This window comes from Bos indicus, chromosome 2, assembly GCF_029378745.1.
Source record: "Bos indicus isolate NIAB-ARS_2022 breed Sahiwal x Tharparkar chromosome 2, NIAB-ARS_B.indTharparkar_mat_pri_1.0, whole genome shotgun sequence".
Classification (NCBI taxonomy): domain Eukaryota; kingdom Metazoa; phylum Chordata; class Mammalia; order Artiodactyla; family Bovidae; genus Bos; species Bos indicus.
In genome coordinates, this window is record NC_091761.1 from 87,955,361 (window position 1) to 87,972,247 (window position 16,887).

The 16,887-nt window shown below is 41.4% G+C and overlaps 1 protein-coding gene across 1 annotated transcript in view; it reads right to left on the reverse strand.

Annotated features, from left to right (window-relative positions):
- Nucleotides 1-15,785, reverse strand: part of SATB2 (SATB homeobox 2) — a 201,401-nt gene extending 185,616 nt beyond the window's left edge. The window contains exons 1-2 of the mRNA XM_019974518.2: nt 14,344-15,785; nt 12,846-13,073 (exon numbers count right to left, since the gene is read on the reverse strand). Of these exons, the coding sequence (XP_019830077.2) occupies nt 12,846-13,014 (169 nt within the window). The 5' untranslated portion in view covers nt 13,015-13,073; nt 14,344-15,785. The remainder of the gene's footprint in view (nt 1-12,845; nt 13,074-14,343) is intronic.
- Nucleotides 15,786-16,887: the final 1,102 nt, after the last annotated feature.

The following is a 16,887-nucleotide window of genomic DNA, read 5'->3' on the forward strand; positions in this document are numbered from 1 at the left end:
AGTGTAGTGTTAAGGAAAGCTAACTATACTGAGGTTCTCTAGCAAGGAATTAATAAAGGAATCAAGCACTTGGCTCTCAATAAGACAAGACTACCCAGATTTCTAGCGGGAATATTCCAGAGCACAAGCATGTTTTCTTTGGGGAGTTTAACTCACCAAAATTATTAAAAATTGAGATCAAACACTAGTGCAAAGCCCCAAAGGAAATCATACTAGAGTGGAGAGATTTTTATCAAATGAAAACCTGAAAAGGTAAAGTTTTTATAGTGAGAAATAAAAGGCTTTCTGCCTTACAAGAAAAAAATCCTGCTGCCCTATATCTATGTTTAGGGTTCAAATAGCAAAACATATACAGATATTTAATAAGTGTGTAAAGATCGTCACTGTGAAATGAATGCAAATTTCACAAAGCCAAGCTTAAACAGACAGGCAGCCATTACCATCCTTTCCCAACCACTAAAAGCCATTCTCATTCTTGTACCTAACAAATGCCTCCACTGAGATGTAATAGCAACCAGGTCCTTGAAATGGCTAACACTGGGAGGTAAAAAAGAAAAGAACAGGAGGGGAGAGCAAGAAAGCCAAAATCATACTGTGTATTCTGCAGTTCCCTAAGGGGACACTGAGCTCTCTAGATTGCAGTACATAGGATATTATTATTGTGACTGAAATGAAGTTAATAAAACCCAGCATACAGACTGGGGAAACTCAGGTCCCCACTGATGGAATACTTCCCACACAACGTATTTTAAGCATATATGTACCTGTGTAATTTATAGTAGTTACTTCAATAAGAAAAACAAAACAGAAAAAACTAGGATATTGTTTTTCATTTTATGATTCTAAGACATCTCTTTATAATTTACATCATTTCCCAAAGGCAATATTAAATTTGATATTATAAAACCAAAGAGACTATTTCAGCTCCTGAATGTAAATATACTGAAACTCTTAACCTCATTCTTGATGTTATCGAAAGGATATCACCCAATCATAGGAGGAATGTAATTCCATTTTTAACTATCTTTGAAAAGTGTCACAAAAGCCCAAAGTGATTTGTCTCTTGGAAAAAAAAAAGTCATAAACCTTTATCCTAAAGAAAATATATATGTTTCTACCTTTCTTAAAGCACAAAAACCCTGGGAGACCACTGCACTATTTTAGATTGGGGTTAATCCCAGATATGGAATATCCCAACTTCAAAAAGATTTCATTCTTTCTAGATTCCCTGAGTTCACAAGTTATTTAACTCAAGAACAATTTCTGAGCCACAACATGAAGCATATTAATGTAGTTTCTCCCTGTCCCTTGAGAGGCCACAATTTTAAAATAGTTCTCATCTCACAGGCTCAAAACAAACTACCAGAAAGACAAGTCAAAGGCTCTGTTTTGAAATCAGCCTTAAAGGAGAAAGGGGTTGTTTTGGAGGTTAATTCAGAGGTGCAGGTTTAGGTATAGGCTTGTGGGTACACTCCTCACTTGCCTGCCATACTGACAGAGACTATCTCAGCACCACCGCTATGCAGATCTGGATAAAGATGACAAAAGAAACTCTACCTAACAGGTTCCATGAAGATGGGTTCATTTCTTTACTTTGCTAGCAGGAGTAGGATCGACAACCAGATATGTTTTCAGAGAGCAAGCCTGTGTTTATTATATACATGAGAGGCTGGCTGTGAGAAAGACGACTTCACTGACTCACATCAAAGGAAGCAAAGAGCTGCATCTCAGAAGCCTTCCTGGCTTGAAAAGAACTGTCTCCCTCTAACTCGCTTTCAAGCTATACATCAATCTTCAATATAATTATGTTTGACAGAATATAAGCTCTCGGCAGTTAACTTGTTTACAATAAATGCTTAGTTTGGGTACACGGACTGTATTTCAGTCTTAGAAATATCAAACGCAAACCTACAACAGTCCCACTATCCGGCTGAGAATTATTTTGCTATAAATCTTTTTATTGGGGGGCTGAGGGAATTACTTTGCAGTTTGTTTTCCACTAACCACTTGGAACAGTGTAAAAAGAGGTACATTTATACTCTGACCCTGGGCTAATTGGAATTCTATACATTTTCACAGGAGAGCGTGCGGTATCAATCCTGAATATGAAGGTCGGCGCCTAGACAGTTTCACCATGGCGGCAAAAAAACACGTGTGCAGCAAAATGGCTCTCACTAAGGGCACAGCATTCTCCTTCAGCTCTTTTTCTCCTCCAAGTCTCTTGGGAACTAACAACCATTTGTGACGGCATTGGCAGACTTTCAATAGTAAGCTCCAGTTGAGGGGTGAGGGGTGATAAGTTAGCCGTAAAAATGTGCTGAAGGCTCAAACTCACTATATGAATGGACCTGTAAATAGAGTAAGTCATGCTGAATGTTAACTGGAGATTCATCTGAGAAGAAAAAAGAAAATCAGGATCACCTTGTTCATTGTTATCAAGTGCCTTTACTTGAGTCTTAAATGAGTAATAACTTGCCTTTCAGTGAACAATTTGCTCCTCTTATACCCCCTAAATAACAAAGGATGTTCATTCCTCTAGTACCACATCTTCCAAGGCTACAGGACAAAATCTTATCTGAATGGACCCTGGTGAGCTGAAAGCTGGCAAAGCTTCAGGAGAACTCTGGTTTAGCCTCACTCTCCTCCATGAGCTACTTCCAGGCATGCATCCTCACTAGCATTCTGAACCCTTTCTCGTTTGCAGATCATGACAAACTAATCATCGCAGTTTCCTCTCTTGTTTCTTAATTTCACAAACACCTTGTTACCAGATTTCTATGATAACTCAACTTTAACATAGTATTCGTATAATATATTAAAGAGATCATTTTAAGAAACCTAGTTGAAGTTTACTTTCCAAAATAATACTGGGGAAATGTCATTCCTTTATTACTTAACAATGAGATCCCAACTTCTTTCCTTCTAGTCAATGTTATCATTTCAGGCAACATAGAGAATTTTTTAAGTCTTTCAGCTTCTAATAAAGAAGACACGTAAGTGATTTGTAAGTTTCAAGAGTCCTCAAATATATTTTTATAAAAAAAACTTGTCACATGACTTCAGTATGAGAGAAAGAAAGGAAAAATATTTTCTCTGAATTATCAACCTCACAGATCTTTTTTGTTAATATCAAAAGCACTAGTTTGCAACATGAACTAATGGAAAATTGTTAAATTCACCTAAAATAATCACTTCTTTTTTTGATTTAAATAAGCCCTTTTAAAACCTTGACTATTTAACTGCTATTTACTTAGGGGAGGGGAGACATGGAGAAGGTGACTGATGAAAAAAAAAACAGTTTTTTTTTTTTTTTTTATTGTACAACAAAAATTCCCTCCAAGGCAAAAAGACATTATGCCAAGTTCCACCCAGAATTAATGTTTAGGTTTAAATTATAAAGCCCAGAAAAAATGGAACCACTAATAGACCCTTAAAGCTCGTGGCATTCGTCAATGATGTTAGGTTATGTAAATGTTAAAACTGAAAAACCTTTTGCTGACAAAAGTATTTTAATGAAAGCACCATTAACTAGACTCTCTAAACTGAAATTTTTTAAAAAAGAAAAAAAAGAAGCTTTTTGAGCTGTATGACATAAATTCCAGTCTGAAAGGGATTATGCTTTGGACAGTTCTGGGATTATGAGACCTCCACCAGGAAGGGTTTACTGCCTATCTTATTCCTTTCATTTTGTTACTCTCAGAAAGGTTTTTAAAGATCGAACCCAAGAAAACTCTTAGCTACAAACCAAAGAAATAGTCTCCTCTAACTCTGTCAACTGAGTCCAACCTTGGGCTCCAGCTGCTCTGATGACCAACCTCATTTGTGGTTTTAGTATCCACACGACAGGGGTTAACTCCCCTGTTTGGGCTAACTCTACTGTCATCACCCAAGTTTCCAAGCACACGCAATTCTATGAACAGAGTAAGAAATACAGCCTACAGTGAAACAACAGTAGCCACCGATTTCAGCAGCTGCCAGTCAGCTCATTCCAAGTTGCTGAAAGCGCTGCCCTGGGGAATGAGGGCTCAGCAGTGTGAAGGATTATCGATTCAATGGTTCCAAAGATTGCAGACAGCAGCCAAAGCCTATGCATCTCAGAGGACAGTGTATATCACCTATGTGAATGTCAGGTGATACGTCTGTGTGGAAACTTGGGGTCCCCCCACAATGCCACAAATGCCAAGAAAAAATAAGGGTGTTCATTATTCATCTTCAACTCTCTCCCCCCATCTTGGCTGTTCTTCCATCAGCCAGAGGAGGAAGAGCAGCAGGCCCAGGGACCACACCTAACCCTTACTTTGCAGGGCTTTGTAACAAGAGAAACATTCATTACTGTTTACTTCCATTTACACAGGTGAAAAAGAGGGAGGGAGAGAGAAAGAGAGAAGGCAGTTACTCCTGCAGGTAGAATATAAGAAATTGTGATTCCCCATCTTCAACTGTGTATGAAGACAAACCAATGAGCACTTTCCATGTCTCCTGAGCAACTACACCCAGGAGCTCCTCTCGGAACTTCCCAGGGCATAGTGAGAACCAAACAGTCTCTCCCCAAAACAGAATTTAGCTAGTAAACACAGCAAAGTAAGTGAAAAGCACTTCAGTTTTTCTGCATCTTCTCCAAGACTAAAAATTGGTACATTGTATGACAGGTCCACCTCATTTTTCTTAATGATGTTTTTATTATTCTTTCACTCAATTAAAGCAGAAATGGATATTGCATCTTCTGACTGTATAATTGTTATTGTAATCTGTTTTCGATCACTGCTTGGGAAATGGGTCCAAAACAACATAAACTCTCCACTGCCTCAGAAAGCAAGTCATTTTCTTTTACTACGACACTTAAAGAGACATTTATCATGCTGCTCTGTTAGCATCTTTGGGTTATGAATAAAGAAAGTTCTTGTTCTGTTAACCAAAAATAATAATAATAATAATATTTTGAAAACATTGCTATTTTAAGAGTTTTGATATGAATGTATTTTCCTAGTAAGCTATCAGTTTTTCCTTTTCTTATATGCATATACAAATAACTGGAACAAGCACAATAAAAATAAACAATTTTAATATGGGGAATAATCAGGAAATTTGAAAATCAATCTTATCCAGTTATGAAAGAACAGATACACTCGCTTTCTAGCCAAATTGTTTTTAAGAAGTAAAAAATATTTTTAAAAGAAATAAGAAGATATCTGTGCTTAATATTATGAAATTAAAATTGTTTCTATGAAAGATGCAAATCACTTCTGTCAGATCTTAGTGCTCTGAAAAACAATTTCTCTAACCAGAGTCTCTATTAATTTTGTTCATATCTGTGCAAGTCTTCAATAAAACAAAGTCACAGAGCTACTGTGCACATTTCAATAACCATGCAACCATCAGTAAGCACCAAAAAGTTACTCTGGTGTGAAATGCACCCCTTTTCATATACAGTAGCTTGCAGCATTTCTCCTTAACTTTTTAAAAATCTTTTTTGTTATGTTATGCTATAGTTGAACAGCCCACTGTGCTAAGACCGAACTTCATTCCAGTGATAAGGCAACTAGTTAAGGGTAGAAACTAATCTGTCTTACACACTAGCAAGTAGTAATAATACTGAGAGCAATCAAAATTGAACTATACATCCCCCAGACAGTTTTATTATCCTAATGTGTCCTAAACACATATAAAGAACATTCCTAGTACAATATAGAAAGTGAAGTGAAGTCACTCAGTCGTGTCCGACTCTTTGCGACCCCATGGACTGTAGTACAATATAAGACTCTCATAATTTGCTCATAACTTTATTGCAAAGTTCAAATTCTGGAAATTTCTATTAAGGATTTTTTTTTCCATTTTAAGCATTTGTCAACTAATAACTATCATATTCACAAGCTTATTTTTAATATTTTTAAAGATATACACATCAATTAAGAATGGAAAAATATAACCAAAAACCTAATCATCATAATTATACATCTACAGCACATTTACTCTATATTAGGTCATTTTTAGCTGGTTAATTATAAATCTGAAATAATTAAAAACTGCAAATGAGAAGCAAAAGTTGCAGAAACAATTTCTGATGTAGCCTTTCACTGCCTCTTAGTTATACTGATTTCACCACAATTTTTAAATCATTTGCTATCAAACAGCACAATAACTGTGTCAATTGAAAACAAACAAAAAAATTATATGTATAGATGGAGTCCCATGACTTTGAAAACTCCATCACAGATCATTTTTACATAAATACTTTGTAACATAAAGTCCTTGTGGGGCTTGTTTCATGTAAAAGAAGAAAATAAATGTTTGGTTGATCACTGAATTCAGAAATATAGAAAATAACACACTATAGAGGCCACATCTATACTTTTTTGGAAATGTGTGAGTCCTTAACTGGCTTTTGTTTTAACTCATACTTCACTTCCACTCAGGGGCGGTCTACTTTGACTTTGAAGCATCTATCACATTACCCGTAAGTAGTAGGATAATGAATCCTTTGTATATAAAAATCCATTTTTAACACATAGACATTTCCAAACCTCTACTGCACTTTAAAATAAAAGGAATCCACGGCTCTCCATATTGACATCCTAAATTAATGCTGGAGAGCAGTGGTGATTGGAAGTGAGAAAGCTCCAGTACAATCAAAGTCAGCAGAAGGAAACCATTCATTTTTAAGTCATTATAAAGAAAACAAAAGGCAAACTCTCTTCATTTTTGAGCTAAACATAAAGGTCTCCTACTTGAAACCATTTTCAGTTCTTTCCCTCTTTCTTTTCTTTTCTCTCTTTCTCTCTCCCCACCCTCCTTCCTTTCTTTCTTTCCTTTTTTCCAAAAAATAATGAGTTAAAATGTATGGGTTAGATCCAACATTTCACTGCTGTTCTTATTCTTGGGGAGTTGGGGGGGAGGGGGAACTTGCTGCCAAAGCTTCAGAAAAGAGAGTTTGGGCTGCTAATTTTCCGTTCACAAAATCTAAATTCCCGTTATGCATCTCACACAACTCATGAAATAATATGAAACAGTATTATATCACTGCAAATTGAGACATTTTTATCAAAATAAAGAGTGATGATGCCAACATTTCATTTGTCATTTCCCACTTGTCACTTTTCACTGACAAACTGTTACACATACAACTTTTGTCAAATGCTCCATCCTTAAATACGTTCCAAAATGCCATTGTATCTCAGCATTCATGTAAGGAAGATAGTAAAACTACTGTGTGACCACACATTAGTTATGCAAGTTTTTTAAAAAGCCTACTTATTAGATAAAAGTATAAATAACTTTTCATTTATTTACATGCTATGTCAGATAAAGTTTGGTTTCCTGAAATAAAGCAAACTACGTACATACTTTTTGCATGTATACGTATGGCTGAGTCCCTTCACTGTTCACCTGAAACTATCACAACATTGTTCATCGGCTACACTCCAATACAAAATAACAAGTTAAATAAAAAACTATGTACATATTTTTTTTGCACCTAATATGAGATTACCAGTTATAAGAAACTTTTTTAATGATGAGAAATTGTCATTATTATCTCAATAGAAACTTAAAAACCCTTAAAAGACCAAAGAAAATAATTTGAAATTCATCTAACTCTGTCAATTTGTGTTTTTTTTATATGTCATATTAACTGTCTCTGCACTAAATCATAAAAAAGAAAAAAAAAAAAAGAGTTTTAAATTATCAAAGTAGTACCACCAAGTTTGACTGCTTACCAGATTTGCCTTGTCAGATACACCAAATAATTACTATGTCTTGCCTGGAATAAAACTGATTTCCACATTTTAAAAATAACTCAAAATTAATTTTCTTAGATGTTTAATAAATTATAATTAGTCTGTTTCCTTCCCTACAGATAGGTAGGCAAAATATATACATACATTCACACAAGGGGAGAAGAATTAACACAGGATATGTAGTATGTACAGACTGATACTCAGTCACAACCCCCTGGAGAAAGAGGATATTACCTATTGTCCGCAGGGGTTAAAAAACAGATGCTTTAAGGGATATCTATGCAGTTTCAACACACACACATACACATATTTCATTCAGATGATCTTGAATATATAATGGTCAGTGGGTTTCTACTAATGGAATATAAGGCTTCCAAAACTACTCGAAACATCAAATTATGCTCAGGACTTTGAGGGGCGGATACCCTATGTTCTGTTTAATGTGTATGTTTCATTGCATATATTTTTTTTTAACCAAGTATATCTTTATTTTAATAACAGCCCAAGGACAGAAAACACTTTAGAGAGGGCTATTTTTCTACCTCAGCAAAACTACAGAGGACATACAAGACTGTTGGATGACCCCAAAGCCTAAGTTCATTCTATTTAGAAGAACTTAAACCCTTAAAAAAAAAAAAAAATGGAATAGAAGAGGGAAATACAATCTTTTCACTTCTAAAGTAATAACATGAGTCTTCCCCACAAGCATAATGGTGTTGTACATCCTTAGTTACAAAGAATTTAATGAGTTTTCTCCATTTTGCCTATGTTGACAATCTGTTTCAAATTTCTAAGTATTTTATACATGTCTATAAGTCGGTATCTATACTCTTTCATATCTGCACTCCTTTCAAAATGTAAAATGTCTCTCTATAAGTGCTCCTATGGTGGCTACACCTGACTTGAAGTGCATTTCTTTTAATCGAAAAGGAAATGTTCCACATGCAGATAATTAACACTGTAGACAGTGTTCAGCTCTAAATGAGGCCCTGCCCCACAATCATGATCACATTTGCTTCCCAATTTGAGTACATCAGCATGTATTGCATAATGATATTTTCCCCCTTCCAACAAGACAGTTGTGTTCTTAAAAGGGCTGACCGGTAGCAAGAAGAAAAGGTCTACTTGGGGTCCAAGAGTTATAACTTCAATAGACAATTCTTCACCAAAATTAAATGGTTGTTTTAAAAACTAATTTTTCCCCCCCAAAGCTAATTTTTTTTCAAAAAAAAAAAAGCAAGATATTCCTAGTGTTTAAACATTTTCCTTTGAACTCTAGAACATTTAACACCAAAACAAAACAAAAAAATCATCAAAATTCAAAGGAAAATGGAAAATATCAAAAAGATTTCTGATGTTTAATGCCTCCTATCAGCAAATACACCATCTGGTATACTCTAGCGCTGTTCATTCAGTTTAAATAAAGCTGTCTGAAAGTTCTTCTTTAAGCCAAACATTAAAAAATGAAAATGCTTGTGTTAACAATGAATGAAGCACAGTAATTTATTGCTATTAAGGCACAACTGGCCAGCGCCTTTCAGCAGTCCAGGAGGAAAGCAGAATGCCTTGCTTCCTCGGGAAACTTGATTGGCATCACTTTCATTTTATGCTGTAGGTTTCGTGGCTGAAGCATTGCATACAGCTGAACATTTTAGGTACTTATGCTAATGGTGGTAAAGGATCATCTGATTCTTATATTCATCATCCTTAATAATCTTTTCTTTTTCTAAGTCTTCAAATAGATCTGTAAGTTTTAATCAACAATTTCACGAATATAAATTTCCCCACCATTAATCACCCTTTTTCAAAATCCTTATGGAGTGAATTACTAGCTGAGAGGGGACGCCAATTCTAGTAAGTGAATGTTACCCAGCAGGGATATAAAGCTGTCAACACCGTGGTGCTCTTGCTTGCTCTAAACTCTCTCCCAGCCTTCATATGTTTTTTAAAGAGATATTAGCCTTTTTTTCCTAAGGACCTTCTATAAAAGTTGACTGTCATATATATCTGAGCACTTATATTTTATTACATACACGCTTTAAAACATACTGCTTAGATAAGAGCAAATACAGCCTAGAAAGTGTTAGAAATACAAAGCAAAATAGATCTACTTTCTTATAGTCTTCTAAAGCTAACCACACTGTAAACAACACACTTCTAAGTCCCCCTATTAAAACAGAATCCTGTGATAGTCTTTCTACCACCTCATCCAGTCAAATCCAGACACTAAAATGATCTCTCTTTTGGAAAAAAAAAAAAAATTTAGTTCTCATCAAAAAATACAGCAAACTCTCTCTCCCTCTAGAAAAGTAGTGACAGCAACAGAATTTATTATGGCAACCAACGCATTCAGAAACATTTATTTACCTATTTATCAGAAGCAGTAAGATAAACTGCCATTTTATTGAGTAGCCAATTAACTTAATGATTTCCCCTATTTTTAGGGGGAGACTATTTAAGAAAGAGAATCACTAAAGATTAACTAACACATCTTCCCAAATTTTGAGCTCTGTTTTATTATTATTGTTGTTATTTATTATTACAGCCATCTTTACAACATTGACAAGACTGCAGTATATCTGAAAATGGTAATAAATGATGCAGAGCTATAAATATTTTTGTAGTTGTCTAGGGTTATTATATTGCTTCATAAAGAATATTTAAACAAGAAGAGGTAGGATAATAGAAATATAATCTACTTTATATATACTCTATGTTCCCCCGCAATCATTTCAATTATAAAAGAACTACTAAATAGAAATATTATCTTAAATATTTTTAAAATTTAGAATGTGCATTTTTAAAAACACTTTGCTTTTCTCCAATCTATATACATGATTAAAAGTTATAATGAAGTAAAATTATGTATCTCAATGTACTTTTGGAAACTATCCATATATAAACTTAAACCCACAAAATAATCATTAACATTCAATAAGAAAACTTTGCACTATTGAAATGTTATGTTCTAAGTTGTTATATTTTAAAACTTCCTAAATGAAAATTTTTCCAATCTATTATGTTCTACAGAGTAAAATCTTTAAAAAAAAAACTTTAAAAATCCACTCTATGTAAACTGTTTTATCCACTTTACTATTACATATCATAAACGGTACTTATTGAGACAAAATAATGTCATTTTTATTTTCAATTTGGGAAGCAGCAGAGATCTTTGATATTACTAAATTAAGTTAAAGCTCAGAAAAAGTGACTAAACCAGCTTATTTAAACAAATTTATTACTTCTCACCAAGGCTTCATATTTGTCTCTATCAAATTTGTAGTAAGTGGTCAAATGTGAATTATCACCTACAAAAATATGAAAAGTAACTGTTATTTTACACTGAAGGTATCCCTGGTCAACAAAATCAAGTAGTTTCTTTCACAGTTCAGTAAGATATAGGAAGGAAAGAAAAACTTGCTTTAGGAAAGTACAATTGTTAATCATTACATTCTAAAATGTTTAGAGACTTCTTTCAATTTAGGGAGTTTAGAAAGAAACCAAAATTTCAGCCCAGGCTTTTTGGGTTTTTTTCCCTTATGCATAAGGCCACTTTGAGAACACATCCTCTCCAAGGATTTCCAAAAGCTTTTCAACCCAACATCACTAGCACTTATCATGTCATCTCACCTTTGGTCCCACCATGTTCACTATATATTTTTCTTTCTTGTATGCATATACTAAAAAATGGTATCAGAAGTCCGAAGTTATTCTTTCAGTCTCAAGACAGCACATTAATAAACACTATTTCTAAAAAGTGAGTCACAAAACTACGAAGTTTTCTTTTGCTTCAAGTCCCTAAATGAAAGATACATAAGCCCACAATCTATAGCCAAATAATTTTATTAAAGCTTTAAAAATTGAGCAAATGAGTACTTTGCAAGGGAGATGATTAATATAAGGAACTAAAGCAAACCATCCTGAATGCCTACAAGAAATAGTAATAATAAAATAAGTAAAACCAAAAGCCTGTTCTTTTATAAATTGTCCATTGTCTGTTTATAAAATTTCTTTAAAAGGGACTGGATATTTCGAATTAAGTCTTTACTTGGAAATACACACAATGGCTATTTAGAGCAGGAGAACTTATCACTAACTTTCCCTAGGGTTTTGTTTCATTTCAGGCAGGCTAATGAAAGAGTAACATTAAATAGGCTAATACTGAAAATATTAGGGGGGAAAAAACTTTTAGAAGCAAAAAATTTTTAATTAGTAATTTATGTCAAACACACACAAAAAAACTGCATGCCATGTAGAACTGTGTATTTACATGTATAAAACAACTAAGGAAATGTCCTATAAACCTCAAAATATTTTAATAGTGTTTAAATTTCTTTCATATCTTTACTTCATAAAATTACTTTCCCTAACCACTTTAAAAGAAAGTGGTTGTTTAAGTAGTAAACACTGCAAAAGATTTTAAGTAATATTAAGTTCTTGGAAAGAAAAACAGCATGTAGCCAATAAGATCACTATACCATTTTTACCTGTTGTGCTATATAATTCGGTAACAAAGTTACAAATGCATATAACTTTAAACTTTATTTTTTAAAAACGGTAGCATTAAAGTCTCTAAGGGCCTGACAGATTCGCAGGGATTCTTTATTTCCCACTTGAAATAAAGTGGCTGGAAATACTCCCTGTTGTTAATCATTTGTCTCTAAGTACTGTCCTAACTAATAAAGTAACATCAACACCCTTGCTCCTGGTCTAACCTGAGCATTCAAGATTAGTCCATAAAAGCGATCGCACCTAAACTCCATCCCTACAACAGACACTCTTGAGGCAAAGCAAAAGAGTTAGATCACTAAAAAGCTCTCTAGGAAAATCTAGAAACAGTTAGCTGGCTGTGACATAAACCTGCCAACACCTCAGCACATAGTGGCAAAGTGCCCAAAAAATGCCACCCTCCGGGTAAACCACTTTCTTGTTTTAACTCGAGATGAAGCTACCAGTTGCAGAAGAGAGGCGACGGGGGCATTATTTGGCAACCTGGAACTCACTTCCTGTAACCCTACACCGCGACAGCGCCTAATCAACCTGAACCCTGACACCCGGGCCTTGATCGCCCCGGCCGCGGGCTGCGCGCGCCTCCCCGCTCCGGGCTGTTACCTCCCACGGCCTTGGCCACGGCGCCGTTGGGCCTCCCGCGGGCTCCCATGGGGCTGCCGTTCTGCTCCAGCCGGGCCACCTTCGCCGAGGGAGGACCCTTGACGTCCGGACTGCCGCTCCGCCGGTCGGGGCTGTCCCGCAGACACGGGCTCTCGCTCCGCCGCTCCATGCTGCTCCGACTTGGAGACAAAGTTCCCACCGGCAGGTCGCAATAAAACGCGCAGGGACCTAAGGAGGGGGCGGGGGGGAAAGGGGAGGGAAAGAAAAAAAAAGAGGGAAAACCGCTCACACACGTGATAGACGTTTAGGCCAGTGGGGCAGCGCGCCGCACCAAAGCCACCCAAACTTCCTCCCACGCTGCCCGAGGGGCCCGAACATCGGTTGGCCGGGGAAACCGGACCCAACCTGACACTCGGTGGCCCACAGCAAACCCAGAACTTGGGTTGCCGCCACCCTGCTGCTCCCCAGAAGTTAGCTCTCGGTCACGAAGTCCAGCCCCTCGCCCAGGGGCGCCCAGAAGTGATCCATTCATTGGGACAGGATTGGCATGACCCGTTCTCGGGTGCGACGGCCTTGCTGTCGGAGGGAGGAGGGGTCAGGGTTGCGGAAGAAATGAACTTCATAAAAAGACATCGCACGCACTCAAGGAGGGGTTGGGGTGCACACAAGTCCATAAGAAAACAAATTAACCACACGATGAAGGCGCTCTGAATCGCCCGGCAGTAGGCAAAGGCCTGGCAAAAAGACCCTTGAATCCCTGCTGTTTATCTTTCCCGAGCATGTCTTGGGACACACACACACACTTTGCACAAAATCAACCCTAATTCCACATTAATAAGCATTCCAAAACACTTGGAGATATTGATCAGAGTAATCTTCTGAATAACCTTCACCTCAAGGGCGGGGGCTACAGTCATTATTATTTTGGAACGTTATCTTCATCCGATCCTGAGTTTTGTTTTCAAAAGCTCTTCAGGATAAAATACAAAATTAAAAAGCAGTTGAATTATTAGGTGCGTGAGGGAGCAGCCTTCATCAACCCCAATTTTTAAATCTCCCAAAGTTTTCTTCTGGGTCGCTTGGCTGGCAGCGCGCTCCTCACAGAGCCCGCAGATCTCCGCACCCCTGGATTTTTGAGAGGGTGGAGACGCAGGAGGAAACACCTGATGAAAAGGCACTCACATTGTCACTGACATCCCGGAGAAGCTGGAACCCGGCGCAACAAAGTGCGCTGGGAATCCTCGCGGGCGCTCAGGTTGTGAGAGAAGCCGCGTCGCCACGGCTCGAGGAGACAAGGTGGGGGTGGCGAAGGGGAGGTGAGAGGAGGGATGCGAGAGATGCGGAGGCTGAGCTCGAGGGCTGAGGGCGAAGGCTGCGTCCGCACTCCCTCCGCTGCGCTGTCCGAGAGAGCGAGAGCCGCGGGGAGGGAACCTAGCCGGACCCGGGGCTTCCCCGGACTCCCGAGCTTGGCGCGGGCGCCTTCGCCCTGAGTACTTACTGCTCACAGTCTGTCTGTAACTTGGCTGGCTGGGGCTCTGTCCATGGAGCAAAAGTAGAGAATCCAGGGTGGAAAGTTTCTGGTGATATGCTTTGCAGTGTTCTCCTAGTCTTCCTTTCTCTTTACTCTTTTCCCTTTCCTCTTTCCCAGGTCCAAACGTTTAAGGTCCTGGGTCAGGGTGTCTTCTTAGTGCGGCGATGATGGTTGTTATGATGATGATGATGATGGGGGGGTTGGGTGGGGGGAAGAGGGAGGAGGAGTAGAGGGAAAGGAGGGCTCCTCTAAAGGGGCACCCGAGCGAGCGCGGGAGGAGGCGACGGAGGAGGGGAGAAGAGAGAAGGAGGCTGAAAAAGCCTTTTCACACCTTCGGGAAGGAGACCCTTTCTGGAAAGAAAGGGATGAGAACTGGGAGGCGGCGGAGGCGGGTCGGGGCTGCAGCTTCGCGGGGCCGCTAGCTCGCGAGGAGGCGCGGCCGAAGAAGCCGGTAGGGCCGGTGCCACTGAGAATCGAGAAGGCGCAGGGACCTGGGACCGCGCGCGGGAGCAAAAGCGGCGGCCGCCGCAGCTGTCACCTCCAGCCTCTCCCCTCTCGGCCGGCGCCGCCGCCAGCAGCCGGAGCCGGACTCACTGACGAGCCGCAGAGGGAGACACAGTGAGAGGGAGATGATTATTAGTTGCGTTGAGTCATCAGGCAAAGTGAGTCCTTTTGGGTTGTCCTCGGTTTCCGATTTCTCCCCCTCCCCCTTTCCGTCCCCAGATCTAGCGCCTTCAAAATAATAATTTGGGGTGGGGGTAGGGGAAGTCTCTGGGTTATTTCGGGATGGGGGTTGGGGGGGAGAGATCTAAACCCGAGCCAGACTGGTCCAACGCATTGAAGGAGAGTGGGGGGCGGGGAGGAGGGCCGGGGAGGTTGCGGGGGGAGGGGGGCCCCGCCTGGCAGGAAATTAAACATCAATCAATCAATCGCTGTGAGCCAGGCGACCCAACAGCAGCGGGGCTGCAGAGGAGGCTGAGGGACTGAAGAGGGGAGGGTGGAGAGCTGGGAGGAGGGAGAAGAAGGAAGAGAGAGAGAGTCGGCGGTGGGAGAGCCGTGTGGCGAGGACCGCGCGCGCGCGCGCGAGGCGGCGGAGGACCGATGGCAGGGAACCGAGTGCCGCGCGAGGCGGTGGCCGCGGCTGGTGGGTGGGTGCGCCCGGGTGAAGGCGGGCGCTGCGGCCCGGGGTCTCTTCTTCCTCCTCCTCCTCCTCCTCGTGGCGGGTCCAGGGCGCGGCCGCCTCGCCCAGCCCAGAGGCGCACTAGTCCCAGCGCGGAGGCTGCGGCGGCGACGAGACTAGCACTGGTTGCCTGGTCTCCCGGCGAAGGCACAGACCCACGCGCAGGAGGCAACCGCGGCTGCCTCGGCTCCGGGTTCTACTAACTACGCGGAGTACTTTCGACTTTGGAGATAGGAGGGCTATCGCCTCCCCCACCCACCGCCTCCGCCCACCACCCACCGCCTCCGCCCCTCCGAACAACTTTTCCCGGTGCCTGGGAGCTCCCCCTCAGCGCGGAGCCAGCCGTCCGGGCCCGCCGCGCCGCCGCACGCGCGGGGAAGGCCGCCTCTCGCTCAGAGCTGGCACGGCCGTGGGTCCAGAACAATAGCCCGGGTGTCCCGAATGGCAGGCGCACCGGCACTGCCCGCCGGGCTGCGGGTGGCACAGGGAAGAGGGCTGCAGGGGGTGCGCGGGGCGGGGGTCATCCCTGGATGACGTCCCTGGACCTCTCGCAGCGCCGGCGACATGTCGAGCAGCGCAGCCGGGGCCGCCTGCAGGCCGTGACGCGGTGGCAGCGAGGGCGGTGGGGCTGCCAGTCTTCTGGCTGTTGGGCTGGGACTCCTGGGACCCCAAGCCGCTCGGGCCCTAGGCTGTGAGCGCAGCCCTAGAGCTGTGCGGCGAGGACCTGGCCTCCCCACCCCGGGGGAGGCCGTGCGGGGGCGTCCCCAGCAGGTCTCGCGAAAGCGTAACTGAGCCACAAACTTTTGCGGACTCCCGCGGCCGCAGTCGCCCATAGCCCGGCTCTGGCCGCGGTGTTCATTTAAGGTGGCGCCGGCACTAGCTGAGCAGGCCGGTGTCTGGCCGCGCTTTTGTCCCTAAGATCACTCTTGGACGCGGAACCTCCTTAAAGAAAGCACGTGGGCAGAAGCCGCGGCCCCCGCGAGACACTGGGGGCTCCGGGTTACACTCGCGGTCCCGACCTGCGGCGGGAAAATGTGGACGCGTCCCCTCCCGTCTTGAGGCCAGTGAAGCCTCCTGAGGTGGCGGTACCTCTTGTCCTCCCGCACACCTTGGTTCTCCTTCCTAACCCTGGGGACCCCAAGACCTCCCCCCACATCTCGTCGCCTGAGTCGCCGGTCCCCCTTAAGAAGCGCTGACTCTACGGCGGCGCCAGAGGGCCAAACTATATTCGTTTTCGGGAAACGCGCTCGGGGGGCTGTTAATGGAAATTTTGGTCGGGTGTACCCGCAGCGGGAAGCCGCTTCAACCTGGGGTACCCAGAGCTAGGTCGC